This window comes from Caenorhabditis remanei, chromosome I, assembly GCF_010183535.1.
Source record: "Caenorhabditis remanei strain PX506 chromosome I, whole genome shotgun sequence".
Lineage (NCBI taxonomy): Eukaryota > Metazoa > Nematoda > Chromadorea > Rhabditida > Rhabditidae > Caenorhabditis > Caenorhabditis remanei.
In genome coordinates this window covers 7,783,236-7,799,019 of record NC_071328.1, presented here as the reverse complement: position 1 = coordinate 7,799,019, position 15,784 = coordinate 7,783,236, and the positions used below count along the sequence as shown (strand labels likewise).

The window sequence follows — 15,784 nt, the reverse complement described above, 5'->3', positions numbered from 1 at the left end:
TTTTGGGCTTTGAGATTCTGAAACATTTTCTAATAAATATGTATTTATCGAGGCTCTCTTTTTTTTTGTTGTTGATAACTCGTTTTTTTTCTTGGTTACTTCGCCTTGTTCTATCTTTCTTTGATCCCAGATTTTCAGCGTATTGACCACATTCGCAGTGATGCTTTTATGCGGAAAACGTTTATTTTTGTTTTAATAGGAGTTTTTTTTTCCAGATGAGTCTCTGTTTAGAGAAACAGAAAATTCGATGTGGAATGATAAGTCGCGTCGCTCGTCACATCGCTATCGATGAGAACAGCGGTAAAATAGCTGTTGTAAGAAAGTCGAGGTATGTTGAGGTGAACTGGGTTGTTCTCAATGAGTTTTCATATAGAAATCAGAAAATTTCAGATCATCTGAAACGCACGACTACATTGAATTCTACAACATCTTGAGTAGCTGGTTGGCAGTCCCTGAACTCACTGTGTGCCCTGAAAATGGATCAATTGAGAATTTGCTATTTGTGGAGCATGGAGAATTAATGACAGCACACGCAAACGGATCTGTATGCTTCATTGATCCACATAATAACGGAAGAGTCAAAAGAATCCAAATCTCTGCATCGACGATTTGGGCAGTTTGTAAACATGATGCTTCGAAATCAAGTATTGCAATGATTTCCCATTCATCTGTTCTTTATTTCTTCGATGTCACCTCGAAAATGATTACATCATCGATTTCACTGGGTGTCGAGAGCCGTCTGTTCGATGTCTCCAGTAATGGATCACTTGTCGCGATCGGATCTGTGGACGGCATCATTCTAGCAGGTAATTTTCAACATTCAAATAAAATGGAGATACATGCAAGAAGATCATAAATCTTGTTAGAATAATAATTTTTAACCGATCTTTCAGGAGATGGAAGAGTACAACAAACTCTTAAACTTGATCGACAAAATCGTCGTGATCCAACTATTGCCTGGTCCGTTCTCTTTGTTAAGCCAAGTCTTCTAGCATGCGGAGATTCTCGTGGAACTGTATCATTGTGGAATCCAACTGATGGCTCATTAGTTCAGTCTATTTCCTGTCTCCAATCTCATATTCTATCTATGGTTACAATGGATGATGGAACCTTGAATGTCGCTGGTGTTGATCCGAGAATCACAGAACTAAAAGAGACTCCAGGAGGTCATTTTGAAATCACTAACAGAAGAAATGGACCCACTCGAGATATTCGTTCAATGGATGTCTATGAGAATACAGTCTACGCTGCTGGAGAAGATTTCGATATATTTGTATGCAAGAATGGTTGCCGAAAGTTGTTATTCCATCAACAGAAGAATATTATCGTCGCTCAGGACATCATCACCAGTGCTGGAGAGAATTATATTGATGTCTTCTGGAAGGAACAAGGAGAAGATGAACCAACTGAAGGATCGACTGTTCTTCAACAGCATTATGAAATGATTCATCTCGCCAAAATTTTTACACCAAAGAAGAGAATTATTACTTGTTGGTAAGTTTCCACATCTGTTTTTTTATCAGGCTCTCAATACGTCTATTTCAGGTCAATCTCTCCATGCGGTCAATACATTGTAATCGGAACATGCCACGACACAACCATTTACAAAATTACACCAACAGCACGTAAATTGAGCAAGAAAGTCTTGAAAACAGCTACTCTGGATGTGATCGCCACTTCATTCTGCATCACAAAAAATAATAGATTATTTGTCGCTCGAAATGATTTTGAAATCGCCGAATTCGATTTGACCGAAGATAATTGCAAAGAGATAAAAGTGCTGATCAGTCAAAGTAAGCGTAATGATGTTTTCTTGCAATTAGATCAACTTCTAAAATGATTACACATTTACTGTCAACATGAGTATCCATAATTGCAGATGATTGTGGAAGTGTTACTCGAATGTGTGCATCACCATGTGCAGATCATCTCGCTGTGCTCACAACTCGTTCTCAAGTCTTCTCTATCAATGTGGAAAGCGGAGATTCCCGTCTGATGAAAGTGGATCTTCCAATCGATTTGACACTCACTTCAACATCTGCTTTCATTCTTTCTACAGTAACGTCATCAGATTCAAACCAAGATACTAAGAAGATTATGCATGAAGTTGGATTATCCAATGGACTCATTAAAAGATCCGCTTCATCCCATCAACTCCGGATGCTTCCAAGCAGTCCGAAGTCATCGATTCCGGGTCAACCGATTTATTTGATGGGGATCAATAACGCGAAGATTATGGCAGTTTCATATGATGGACATTGGTCGATTCTGGATATTGTACGTTGTTGCTAAAATTTAATGCAATATACCTTGCGTTCGGAAAGGGATGTACTTGATTTATTATTTTCAGGATGCTGGTACCGTAGTTTCTGCACAAGATGGCCCGTTGAAAGCGAATAAGAAAAAGCTTCTTAATGGTGCTGATAGTTGCCCATTGTTGTTCAGTGGAATTCGATTGAGAGACGACACGAATGAGCAAAATGGAACTGATCACTCAGGGTCTCCATCAAAAAGAACGAGAAGATCTTCCGTCCGAAATGGCACAGAACCATTTCAATCCATGAATAGTCGTGTTGTTCAATTAGAAGTTTCTGGAGATGAGATTCCAAAAACAGCTGGTTTCAAGCTGAAGAAGTTTGGAATGCAGTAATAGTTAGAAGATGTCGTCAGATCTCCAGATTAATCACATATATTGTTGTTGATTTGTTTTCTTTTTTATAATTGTTCTTTTTTCAAATTGTTTCTGTTTTGTTCGTTATCTACTCCTTGTTATGAAATTTGTTACTATATAATCACTAAGTTCACATTTTCATAACTTCCACCCCTTGACTAGTAGGATTCTGGAGGGAGAATAGGACGAGCAGGGGTAGAAGAATAATTGGATTGGCTGCGCGCGGCGCACTCTTCGCCTAAAGTGAATAAGTGGAGGAAAGAAGAGTCCATTGGGGAAAAAGTAGGAGGAAGAAAAGAACGGAGAGAAGATGGGCACCATCTAAACTACCAATTAGGGCGGGAGGCGGTGAGTGAATAGGGAACTGAGTTTTCCAAAAAAGATGAGAAAGTATACAGTTGTGAAGGGAAGGGTGAAAATGGGAGAGATTTCACAACACCTGGACTCAGATTACGGTATCAACGTTGTAGGTCTCCAAGGTATATACAGGGATCATCGTATCGAAATTCAACTGGCATCAGAATATCTATATTTACTTTTTGAGAATGAACTCTAAGTCTAAAATAGGGAAAGAGACGAAACGAAAAGCGGAGTCTGAATTTCGTTTTAATCTAAACCAGCTGAGCCCCTACCAATTCGGACGTTGTGGGTGTTTACGAGAAATGAGAAGAATGAAGAACACACTGAAAATTCAGAAGCAAGGGACTGCGATAGTTCATTTTCAGAGCGGAATCTTTTGGAAAAGCATACATCGAAAGATGGAACGTTTTCAATTTCTCCGTTTTCTCCTACTTTTTCTTCATCATCATCATCTCTCATTTCTCTTTTTCGTCGTCTTCGTGCTCCTGGTTAACAGAAAAGGACCAGCCATTCCATCCATTTCGGGCGGTCCTTCGTCCGCGTCGAGCTCTCAATTTTCTCTTCTTTTCCTTCTTCACATTCTGCCTTCAGAATAAGAAGAAGAAGTGAGTAGAAAGAAGAAAAAGATGTGCACAAACACATTCTCCTTCTTCTTTTTTTCTTCTTTTTCTCCATAAAGTCGCAACTGGATAAGTGGACAAAAAGAAGAAGAAGAAGAGCAGATACATCGATTTTTCAATGGATTTTATTCATTTTGAGGACCTTTTTATTTGTTCATTCGAAAACTCAAGTATAATTTTATATATTCTATGTTGCAGATGGTAAAATGATCGAGTATATTCTCATCGTCTTTCACATCATCATACTGGTTCAATGTTCATACTGTCCTATAAAACATATTCATTCGTCAACTCCAACGACAGGTAATTCAAAAAAAAACTAGATGAACAGACTTAGAGACAACTTATCCTTGCAAAGTGAACATCTGGATGCAAAGATTTTTTGATTCCAGTAAAAAAAAACCAGTCAAAAAATTACAGTAACCATTAAAAATATTGCTTCTTTTTATAATTTTCTGAGAAAAATTGGTAATTCAGAAAGTGTATCACGATATATTTTTGTTGGTTTCTAAGAAGTAGATTGAATTTGTCTAGATCTCTATTTCATATTAAGAATCATTTGAAAAATGGGAAAATGGACCCTACAAATTGATTCAACTTCTACGTCTTTTGCTGTTGAATTTCCTGGAAATGTTTTCAACAAATTGAAATCTTCCAAATAGCTAAACGTGGGATTTTGATTGTTTTAGATTCTGAATTATTGTTTAAACTTTTACAAAAATATGAACTTTCAGGATTCATCGAATCGCCCGGCTATCCATCTGCATATTCAGCTCCTCTTGATTGTGTTTTCAACATCACAACTGCTGCTTCCAATGTCATTCAACTATCATTCGTGACATTCGATTTGGCATCTAAAAACCAATTGAGTGACCAATGTCTTGATAGCTACCTCCTTGTGGTAGTTGTCGATAGACACGGTAGACAACATGTCGGAGAAAGATTATGTGGAACTACAGTACCCTCTTCAATCAATACAATGCAATCGTGGATGCAAGTACAGTTTGTGACGACTTCAGCGAATAATAAGCATCGAGGATTTAGGATTCAGTATAGAATACTTTCAGAAGGTAATTGAGGAGAGGAAATTATGTTTTTGTGAAGAGAAAGTTTTCAGCAGCAATACAAGAACCAATATCAACGCTAGGAGAACCTATTTTCAGTGGATGTGGTGGACATTCAACACCTGGACAACTTTCAGGTAAACGACTTCATCACAATCAAAAAAGTTCCGAGACTCGTTAAGTTTCAATTAAAAGTATATAATCTCTGATTTCAGGTGAAATTCTGTCACCCGGCTATCCAAATACATATCCAAAGAATTCAACGTGTAACTGGTTGATTCGGGTCGAAGCCCGTCAGAGAATATATATTCGAATAGTTCATTTACATCTTGCTCCGACAATTGCTGAGTGTGAACGGGCGTCTCTGACAATAATTGATGGATACAAACATGAAAACTATGGAACTGATAGAAAAGAATCAGCATCAGAGACGTCGGAAGCAAAGTTCTGTGGAAGTCAATTATACTATTCAGAAGAAGGGATGAAGAGTTATTTATCGAGTGCAAATCGGATTGTTGTCAGATTGGTAACACAAGAAGGGCCAGCAACATCAATGATTGGAGAGGAAAGAATTGGATTTAAAATTGTTTGGACAGCAGTTGAAGGGCTGATTGGAGAGAATGGAATAGATGATGGGATAGTTGGAGGGAATGGAGGTGCTGAAGCATGTAAAGATCAATTCGTTTGTCATGGTGGACAAGTTTGTGTTGAACAGGTAGGCTCCAATTCATCTTTGGATCTGGCTTTCATTGAATCTAGAACAGTAATGGGTTCAGTTATTTACAGTTATCATTTTTTATATTCTATGAGAATCATGTCAACAAAAAAGATAATTTTCAGGGACATGGAATCTGTGCATCTCGTTCTCGTCTCTGTATTCACAGTTCTCTTGTTTGTGATGGAATTCACAATTGTGTCGAAGGAGACTTCTCCGATGAGCAACATTGTGAGTATTTTTATGCATTCTTCTATCAAAAAAAAGAGAAACATGAAATAAAAAGACATTTTGCTAGAAAAAACCCATCAACTTTGTCCTATCTTCTCAACTCAACTTTGAACATTTTCAGGTTACTCTCGGGAAATAATAACATCTGCTGCCCTCGGATTCTCTCTAATCGTTTTGACAATGCTCGTCCTTGTATGTTGTGATCAATTCAGGAAACGACGACGTCTTCGAGTATTGATAAGAGAAAGAAGAGCAACGGAGAATGGGAAATGTAATAATAATAACAACAATAGTGCGACAACACGAGTACAGCCGAACCGGTGACTAGTAGAGAGCGAGTTGTAAGATTCTTTCATTGGGATGTATTTGGAATGTGACTTTGCTGCATTGGAACTCGTGAGGTTTCATACAGTAATCTCACAATCCAATTCGATAAGATAATTTCAGCAGTAGCTATCCGTAGAACTGATCGAACAGACTGGTTTAATCGAATTGACTCCTGTTTAGAATGCATCTTGCAACTCGCTCTATAACTAGTTTTTTGTTAGATTTTATATGAATTTTATGAAAAATTATCGGAGTTTCATTTTCATCGCCTTTATTCATTTTACTTTTTGTATGTTTTCTTTGATTTTTAATAAAAAATATTTTTCAGCATTGTTCATACCATATTTTTTGATATCATCATGCCGGACCGTATTACGAGATTTTGTGAAAATGGTTACGAATCGTTTATCTAATAGTTAGGGCTCTAACTCTAAATGTCTACCGTATCCCTCAGGTAAATTTGTCTCCATCCCTATTCAATGAGTTGGAAGGTAACAACACTTCAAATCTACATAGATGTTGTGTCCGATAATCATCCAGTAAGTAATCGCATTGATGATCTGTTTTCCGATATACAACCTGTCATAGAATGAATTATGTCTCCTATTGAAAAAAATCCGGAAAATCGTCAAACCATGCGGCCCTATTGCAAAAATTGTGCGCGCACTTTGCAAGTAGGCGGGGTTTTCATTTTGTCATCTTTTCTCTCATTTTCAAATGGTTTTTAACTACTTTTTCAGCCGGATAGCGTTTTAAAAAATGTATTTTTCTTCTCTAAATGCAACATTTTCTCCTTTAGGTAACTGAATTAACTGAAAAACTTAGTTTTATCTCTATAATACTCCAAAGTCGATCGATTTTTGGTCGATTACGACTTTTCTAATCACTGTTTTTTGAAGCTTTCATTAGCTTAGTGTTTTTAAAATCATACAACCGAGTTCACTCATGACTTTAAGTTTCTGTTGATTCGCTAGAAACCAGTACTTAGCATGAGTTTATGAATTGACGTTTCGGGAATTTTTCTAGCGTTTTCTCGTTCTTTCTCGAAGTTTCCCTTCTTCGATTGATTCCATGCTTTGCTCTTCTGTTTTCAATTTAGTCGAACTTCATATCAGTTGCTTCGTTAAAAATTCTCTCAATTTTCCAGCGACTATGTCATCTCGAGGCGTTCGAGCTGCGGGTACTGACGGAACCGACTTCCAGAATCGTCAGAGGATCGCTCAACACTATCAGGAAAGCGTTCAGTACAAATCTATCCTCAAATGGTTCTTCGTACCACACTTCTTAATTCTGGTGTTCATGTGGCTGAAAGTTGGCAGCGAGTTTCTGCGTTCCAATTTTGGATGGAAGAGCGCATTTTTTGAAAGACTCGACATGCCATCAGCATATCCATGGGAGTATGTTTGGTGTCTTTCGTTCGTTCCAGTCGTGCTGGCTCTCGCTTCGTTCCAGAGAAATAAAGTAAGTTGAAGATAATACTATTATATTTATGTAAATAATAAATCCTCGACTTCCAGCTTAAAATTCTCCACTATGCCTACTACGCTGAATTCATTTTCGGAATCTTCCCATGCATGATTGGACTCGGTGGACAGCTTCCAGAGCTAATGGAGTATGCTCAAGACATGGAAGGCAGTAATACGCCAACATTCAAAGGAATCTTCCCAATGGTAATCATCTGGTACATTTTCTTTGCCGTCGCTCTCCAAATTCACGGATTCTCTATGTACTTCATGCACCATCTTTCTTCCGCATGGGCTCCGGTCAAACGCGATTAATTTAATATTTGAATCATTCCATTTTCCAATTTCCTATGTTCGTTCTTGTTGAATTGTATCTTTTTGTTGATAGATTTTCGATGCCTCCCAACTAGTCTTTTGCCTTCTAATAATTCCATATCTTTATTGAAAGTTTAACATTTTGACTATGTATTGTTCTACTTTTCATATACCGGTCACTGCCCGCCAGTTCCGTGGATATCTATTTAACTAATTGTTTGTGCATTTTTTAGTGTACTAGTCAACATGTTTACAGAATGTGGGGCGAGACTTTCGACGATTTCGAAAATGAAGAATGCGAATTGGCAGTTGCCAAGCAAAATCTCATGAGCGAGCCTGCCCGTGCCGATTTCACTTTCCCCAAGCTTCCACTGGGAATTCAGGTAAAAAAAAATCGGGAGCTAATTAGCATAAAGTAAGCATATACGTAATTTTGTAGCCCGTCGATTTCATGAAAACTCACTTCGCTGAAACCGCTGGAAAATCCATGCAATTCCGTAAAGGAACAACCACTCTTGCTTTTGTCTATGAGCCAGCAACTCCAAATGACAAAGGAGGAATCATCGTTGCCGTCGATTCTCGTGCTTCCAGTGGAGAATACATCTCCTCGAAATCCGTGATGAAGATCTTGGATATCGGAGATCGCATGGTTGCTACTATGGCCGGTGGAGCCGCCGATTGTCAATTCTGGACTCGCACTGTTGCCAAATACTGCACTTTGTACGAGCTTCGTGAGAAAACCTCTATCACTGTGAGCGCTGCCAGCAAGTATTTTGCTAACGTTCTTTACGGATACCGAGGACAAGGATTGTCTGTCGGATCAATGGTCGCTGGATATGACAAGAAGGGACCACAAATTTTCAAGGTCGACTCGGAAGGAGATCGGTGCCAGCTCAAGGTGTGCTCCGTTGGATCTGGATCTCTCAACGCTTATGGAATCCTTGACAATCATTACAAACCAAAAATGACTGACGAGGAAGCTAGAAATCTTGGTCTCCGTGCTATCATGCATGCCACATACCGTGATTCTGGATCCGGAGGAGTTTGCAATTGTAAGTGAATGTATTCTATCTGACTAACTCGTTTCCACTTTGATATCAGTTTTCATTTCCTTTTTTCAGTGTGTCATATCACTCCAACAGAAAAGATTCGCCTTCCACCTATGGACGTCAGCAAGTTGTGGTATGAGTTTTCTGAGGAGCTCGGCAGAGATATCGCCTACAACCCAGTGGAGTAATAACATCTCATGATTTTTCTTTATTTTATTTTTACATGTATTTGATCCCGATTTATTACCCATCACCCACTTCCCCCACAGCTGTGGAATGTCCAATACTTTTATTGTCAATTAATTTATTCTTGAGAACAATGCGTCTTGGTTTTCGATATTTGGCAAACAGATGTATTTTAAAATTAAAGCGAAATGTGCCGACTGGTTGTCGACGGCGCTGCAGTAAGAGCAACTCCATTTCCATTTCTCCATGCGGGACCAACTCGAGTCGCAGCTGAAATTACAGTACGCAGGAAAATGAGAGGTCTGGCGGGGTTAGGAAACTCACAAGACATGGACGGAGCCACTGAAGCACTTTCAATCAATTCGATTTGTTGCTCCCTTCGTCTTGGAAGCATCGGACGTCGGCTATCTCTACCTCCGCCTACTTTGTTATAGATGACAACACTTGATCGATCAAACTGTGGTTCTTTTTGCATTGTAGCCATAAAATAGCAGAATGCAGTGAGAAGAACTCCCACAAATATACCAACACAAACCAATAGAGTAAAGAGAAGAACTGGGTATTCACTAGGCCTCGAAGTAGAGGGACTGGGCTGAAGTTAACAGAAACTTGAATTATTATGGACCTGTTCACGAATAATAGCTTGTGATAACACATTTTTAAGGCATAAATTGCCATTAACAGTTTACTAATCACCGAAGAGTATCACGGTATCCAAAACTTACTGTAGAAGGTTGCTCTTTTTTTGGAGGTGGAGGTGGTTGCATAGCCGCAGAAGCCATCCGGTCTCCTGGTCCAACTGCCTTCCAATAGAATTCCTTATTCGTTATTTTTTCCTGAAATAGGTTTTTGTTTTTATGCTTCAATCGGCAACATCGCTCTTAACGAAATAAGATTATTTCGAATATTTCCAAATTTCCGTTCAAATTATTATATTTTATTAAAAATACTCACTTTCAGTCTAGGATCTGCATCTTTTCCCATACTAGAGATAATTTCAGCCGCGAGTTTCGGCGTCATTTCTTTGCCACCTCGAATTTCATAGTAGTTGTTACCGTACTCGCTGTTTTGGACCGCCTAAAATTTAATGAAACTTTTTCGAAACTTGAAAGAGGCATATTTAGACATACACTGTATGTTGTATTTTCCGGATCATCCACATCTGGTTTTTGTGAAAGACGAACTCGAAAAACATGAACGGAGCAGTCTGAAAATTAATTGTAACACATACATGTTTTGAATCAGAATTGTTCTTTTTAGAACAAATCAGTCAAAATACACTTCTATTTCGCTTTCCAGAATTTTAAATTGTTCTGCTTTTACCTATACTATGTAGTCTTCTATTTTCTTTGTAAGTTTTTGGATTCTTTTGAAAGTTTGGACACTGGGTAACAGCGATGAACCTCGCGCAAACGCGCTCCGTTGATACGAGAGCCGCGTCGCCTCGAACGGAATAAGCCGCGACGCGGCGGACGGCGCTGGGCGCTATGAGAAATCTGCTTTTTCCACTGAAAACATAATAGAAACGTGTCTGTTTTGAAGAAAAAAAGTCAAAATCAATTAGAATTACATTTTCCTGTTTCAGGAAACACTATTTTGAATGTACAGACTTTGAAAAATGCGAGAAAGACAAATAATTTTTAGAATATTTTAGACACGGAAAACTGTGAGAATACTAATAGCTGGTGACGTTTACAACAAAAAACTTTCGAACAACATCAATTTTATTAAAATAGTAAAACAAAAACAAAGAAAAATTAGAGAAATAATGAAAAATTTACACTGAATTTCGAAGAAGCGTTGTTGGTGTGAGGTTGCGCCGAAGATTCACAATTTCAGCTGCTGTCAAGACGTAGAAGTAGAAACCTGAATGTTTTATTCATGAATCTACGGGGAAACTGTCTAAACGGAAAAAATACGTGGAAAAAATAACCTGAAATGTTCTCCTTGACTTGTACATCGATTTTGTGCATTTTTCGCTGCATTAGTTGACTGAAAAAAGATTTTTTCGGTTCTGTAATAATATTTCGAACGAAAAACAAAGTAAATGTACGAAAAGTCGGTTTTAAACAAGAAAAAATGAAGAAAATTGAGCTTTTTTGACGAAAAAACGAGCTTCGCGGCTTATCACTTGAAGGGAGCCGCGACGCGCACGCAACGCATCTCTCTCGGTGTCGATTTACGAGATTGAATTGAGGTTCATTGCTGTTACCCCGTGTTTGGATTATTTTGAAAGTTTTCTGACGTTGTATGTGTGCTATAAGTCTAGATTCTCCTACCAGAATCAGATAAGAGGCATTCATCTGTCTCACCGAAAATTGCGAGATTCTTCTTTTAATAGCAATAGAATATAATAGCTGATATAGATTTGATCTATATATCTTGTCTGATTGGTGAACATGAGATATTCCAAATAACAAGGGCAGATTTTTAAAGGTTTTTCAAGTTTCATTAAAAACTAGAACCCAAACATCTCTCAATATCTCATTTTATCTCCGAACTATGAAGAAACCTTACCATTTGGTGGTTGACACTGAGGAATAACAACAGAAAGAGCCGAGAGAACAGCTGTGAATAGCAGTAACCACATTTTGGAAATTCTTCAGACACTCTTGATCATCGGAAACAACGCTTCATCTTTCGGGTTCTCCGAATAATCACTTTTTTCAAGTCCAATAAAAACAAAAAATAACAAAAATTGTGATTGGAGAAAATATAAGAGAAGACAGTTTTCTTTCGCAAGGGGAGGTGACATTGATAAGGAAATCATCGAAGAGAGGAGAAACAGTTAGTGAGATGGAGAGGCGCAGAGATGGAAAGATCATTATGAGACTGTTGAAGAAGAAGAAGAAAAAGAAGAAGATGAAGAAGTTGTAGTAATTGACAAGAAGAGATTGAAAGATCTGTTTGATAGAAAAAAGAGAAATCGTCTAGTTTTGATGAAGACAAACGACACTTTGGGTGTCACGAGGTCATTGTTGAAACACGCGGACATTCGGACGGACTGGCATACAGATAGATATTCACTGGAAAAGAAATAGATAATTTTCCTATGAGTCATGATTACATTCATAATTTCTCATATAAAAAAAACAAAAATGGGCACGGCTAACATTCTAAATGTGTCATAGTGTCAACTGATGATCTCAAATTTACTAGAATATGTATCTGAATAAAACCAGGAGCTCGCACTTTTTTGAACTGAGAATTTCGAAAATAAATACCTTTCCAAATCATTTTTTTAGAAGAAAATAAGACGATTCATGACTCTGAGCTCTGTATGTAAATTGTCTTGTTTCGTTACGTGTCTCATTAAAATAATTGTTCCAATTAGAAAAGTTTATTGCAGTGCAATTCAATCGAGTCTTTTGTTGCATATTTACATGAGAGCTAAACTGAAAAAAACTGAAAATTCATGACCTAATGAGTGTAAAAATGGAGATTGTTACAGATGAGTTGAGGTGTCGTAGTGGTCAGAAGTAAGAAGAAGAAAAAGAAAGAAGAATGATTCTGAATTATGGTGGAATCCAGTTTCCTATCATTATCTTTTTTTCTCTCCTGAGACTTCTGTGATTTCAATAATGGCAACATATGGTACAAATTAAATTCGAAATTTACAAAAAAGGAAATTCAAACAATTCAAACATCTTCTTCCTCCTCATCTAGTTCATCATCATCTTCTTCCATAACCATTCCATTATCTACTTCTCTTACGGGCTCTGGTGTACGTTCTGGTGCTTCAGATGCTTCTTGTTCCATTGGTTCATCTGAATACTCGATCGGCTTCTCCGGGAATTTCAGCTCGTCGAGTACCTGAAAGCAATGAAGTTATTGGTCTGTCTGTGTGTCTCTGATACCATATTTCTCATGAAATAAATAGAAGCAGGCACTCCATCTCTCGAGGATAAATCATAATGAATTCCTTTCCAAGCCAAGAACAATCCACGTAACTCTGAGTAGATCTTTCGGGTTTCCTTTTCTGGAAATCTCAAGTTCAATAAACGAAAAAAGAACAGCCAGTTTACCTTCAACTTTCTCAACTTTCTCAACTTCCTTTTCCTTCTTTTCCTTATTTTTTCCATCTTTCTTCTTCTCTTTTTCTTTTTCATTAACTGGTTTTGATGGTTTCGAAGGTGTTGACGGTGCATAATTATTGATTGTTTCCTTGATCACATTTGAAATATATCTTCTATCTGATGCTTTCAATGGATATTTTTCCAGTGGATTCGGACACAAAACCATCATCATTGAAGTCTGAATAATGAAATTAGTCCTCAGTTTATGTGAGAACCCACGAACTTCCAAAATTTGTCTATCCTTTTTAGTCAATTGGTTCTCAACTGATCCTGCAAGACGCATAATTTCTCGTCCTAATTTTATGATGTATGACAATTTTCCGTATTCATCAGACGTGTACAATTCGACGTACATTCGTTTGGTTATATTGAGTCCATCTGAAAAAAGTTATTTGCATTCTATTCGTTTCGGAGTTTTTCAGATTCCTGTACGTTGATCTCTATTTATTCCGATAGAAGAAAAAATTGATACTCTTCTAGACATAATTCTATCAAACATTCTGAATTCTGTAACTTACCAATGCTAATCATCTCTTCTCCAGTATCCTCATCTGTGTAGAATCGATCAATGTTTGAATTTTTTATACAAAGATCTTCAGTTGCTCTGGAAATAATGAAGATTTAGTAACAACAGAAATCTCTTCAAAAATTTACTTTGCATCAGTTCTTCTAACTGGTGGCGGCGTGTGAACTTTTGGATTTGACTGTTTTTTCTGTGATTCTCTTGTTCTTTTCGTTGATTTACAATGATTTCCTTTCAATAGTTTCGGCGGTTTCGCACGAATTTCAGTTGGAGAAATTGGTCTATTTTGGTGTTCATCGATTGAAGAACGGAAACTTGGAGGTGCTTTTTGCATCGTGTTGGCCAAATCAATGTATCGGAGACAGAGGAAGATAAGCTGAACTCTGTTTTGATTCTGAAGACATCCGGGGAAATATTCCAGAAGTTTCTCTTGAATTACAGCTCCATTAGTGGCATTCATAATCATATCGACTATTTCTGAAAAAGGCAACGAGATGAAGAAGAAGATCTAGACAAACCTTTTCTTTTTCTAACAAATTCATGATCAATTGGTCTATCCAACTTGGCAACTTTGGAGAAACTTTTTAAAGTCTCCGTTGCTCCAGTATGTGCAAGAAATGAGGCAACTACTCTGTCCATATGATTTCCAAAGTTTGGAGGCACTTTCACATCTTCTAACATTCGAATCTTCTTATTATTCAAGATCTGAAATGTGATACGTGGAAGATTACTCTATGTTGAATTAAATACTTACATCTCTGTATCCGTCAAAGTCAAACATGAATTCAGTTTGCCCAAAGTTTGCAACAAGTCTTTCTCCGGGAGTTTTCAATCCAACCGTCGGATATAAATCTTCTAATTCTCCAGGTTTACACTCGAGTGCCACTCCCAAATGTTTTCCATTTTTAGTGAAAAACACCATATTCAAAGTGGTATCAATTCCACATCCGATCACATCACCAGTCCCAAATTTCGGTCCATAAGCAGTTCCATGTCCACAAGCAGAGAAGAAGTTGCCATCATCTCCATGATATCCATAACAATGAGGATCCCATCCGGGCATTCGATTCAATTCTCCACCTTGTTTACTCAGTCCAACACCCATACATCCGCGATGTCCATGAAGAATACTGACCTCGAAATAATATGTGCCAACACTTGCAGGAATATGAAAATCAGCGCGAACAACTCCAGATGGATCTTTATCCCCTTGGATACTGGCATCTAGAAATATTAATCGGGTCATCTCACTTTTTAGAATTTAGAATTCTCAAGATTACAATAATTACAGTAATCCAATTCGTCTGTTATCACTGGAAAACCTCGTCCTCCAAATAAGGATTATCTTCCCAAACATTCCAGAACTTTTCCTTTTATCAATACCTCAGGAATCTTAGCCACGTGATCAATTCAACTGTGTCATAACTTACTTCTCTTAAAGTTCACAGAAAACCCGTTTGGATGCAATTCCAAATAAGAAGAAGCCTGCGTAGCATCCCATCTCCTGGGAAGTCGTACATCCTAAATTATATCGAATCTGGAAACTCGAAAAAACTAAAAACTTACATTTTCTCTTTCTCTAATATGTGGATACAATATTCTCAGTGTTTCATTGAATTCATGAGGTGTCAACTGAAATTTATTGATTCATTTGTTATCTGTATATTCCAATTGAAAATATGTAGTTCAAAATCTAACATGTTTCTCAAGATCCTCGTTATGTTTTGATGGTGGTACTGCCTGCATTACTGTTCTGTCTGTTCCTCTGCTTCAGATAGTTTATAATATGCAGAAAATACAGGAAATATCTACAGATTCAGGCAATGCTTCAGGTTCCGGATCGATTCAGCACGAGGAACGCACCCATATGTCTGCGTCTCCTCCCCGAGTACAGTGTCTTTCACAATACTCGATGGAGCTAGCTTGCATTCAGAGTACTGAATTATTTTTAAAATTCAGTTTTTTCAGTCTCCCCTCGTTCATTTTCTCTACTTTGATTTTATTTTTATAAGAAAGTCAAAAGGAAACTTTGGCAATTTTTTTGAGTACATTGCGGTTTCATAGAAGTTTGAATGAGCTCCGAAATATCACGAATAGCAAATTAAACTTCTAATTTTGTACTTTCCAGGGAAAAATCGAAGTATTTAACAAAGTTAGAAAGTTAGAAAGTTATTGAGCGATATC

At 37.6% G+C, this 15,784-nt stretch overlaps 6 protein-coding genes across 6 annotated transcripts; 4 read left to right on the top strand and 2 right to left on the bottom strand.

The window, feature by feature from the left end:
- Window positions 1-215: 215 nt before the first annotated feature.
- GCK72_001515 (uncharacterized protein) lies at window positions 216-2,650 on the top strand (the record flags this gene model as incomplete). The annotated part of the gene is made up of 6 exons (XM_003097630.2): window positions 216-328; window positions 391-806; window positions 894-1,494; window positions 1,546-1,793; window positions 1,880-2,277; window positions 2,351-2,650. 6 exons carry the CDS (start codon window positions 216-218, stop codon window positions 2,648-2,650), a joined length of 2,076 nt encoding a protein of 691 aa, XP_003097678.2.
- Window positions 2,651-3,857: 1,207 nt separating this feature from the next.
- Window positions 3,858-5,985, top strand: GCK72_001514 (uncharacterized protein; the record flags this gene model as incomplete). The annotated part of the gene is made up of 6 exons (XM_003097657.2): window positions 3,858-3,954; window positions 4,386-4,721; window positions 4,769-4,852; window positions 4,931-5,430; window positions 5,556-5,661; window positions 5,783-5,985. 6 exons carry the CDS (start codon window positions 3,858-3,860, stop codon window positions 5,983-5,985), a joined length of 1,326 nt encoding a protein of 441 aa, XP_003097705.1.
- A 1,074-nt stretch (window positions 5,986-7,059) lies between these two features.
- Window positions 7,060-7,766, top strand: GCK72_001513 (uncharacterized protein; the record flags this gene model as incomplete). The annotated part of the gene is made up of 2 exons (XM_003097631.2): window positions 7,060-7,449; window positions 7,506-7,766. 2 exons carry the CDS (start codon window positions 7,060-7,062, stop codon window positions 7,764-7,766), a joined length of 651 nt encoding a protein of 216 aa, XP_003097679.2.
- A 257-nt stretch (window positions 7,767-8,023) lies between these two features.
- Window positions 8,024-9,003, top strand: GCK72_001512 (uncharacterized protein; the record flags this gene model as incomplete). Its single annotated transcript, XM_003097682.1, has 3 exons — window positions 8,024-8,149; window positions 8,206-8,818; window positions 8,888-9,003. 3 exons carry the CDS (start codon window positions 8,024-8,026, stop codon window positions 9,001-9,003), a joined length of 855 nt encoding a protein of 284 aa, XP_003097730.1.
- Window positions 9,004-9,179: 176 nt separating this feature from the next.
- GCK72_001511 (uncharacterized protein) lies at window positions 9,180-11,591 on the bottom strand (the record flags this gene model as incomplete). The annotated part of the gene is made up of 6 exons (XM_003097675.2): window positions 9,180-9,271; window positions 9,326-9,593; window positions 9,727-9,837; window positions 9,956-10,078; window positions 10,132-10,208; window positions 11,519-11,591. The coding sequence occupies 6 exons, from the start codon at window positions 11,589-11,591 to the stop codon at window positions 9,180-9,182; spliced, it is 744 nt and encodes a 247-aa protein (XP_003097723.1).
- Window positions 11,592-12,640: 1,049 nt separating this feature from the next.
- Window positions 12,641-15,346, bottom strand: GCK72_001510 (uncharacterized protein; the record flags this gene model as incomplete). Its single annotated transcript, XM_053723007.1, has 11 exons — window positions 12,641-12,814; window positions 12,859-12,980; window positions 13,027-13,255; window positions 13,301-13,455; window positions 13,596-13,681; window positions 13,732-14,029; window positions 14,119-14,305; window positions 14,355-14,824; window positions 15,031-15,121; window positions 15,167-15,232; window positions 15,299-15,346. The coding sequence occupies 11 exons, from the start codon at window positions 15,344-15,346 to the stop codon at window positions 12,641-12,643; spliced, it is 1,926 nt and encodes a 641-aa protein (XP_053591652.1).
- Between the last annotated feature and the right edge of the window lie 438 nt (window positions 15,347-15,784).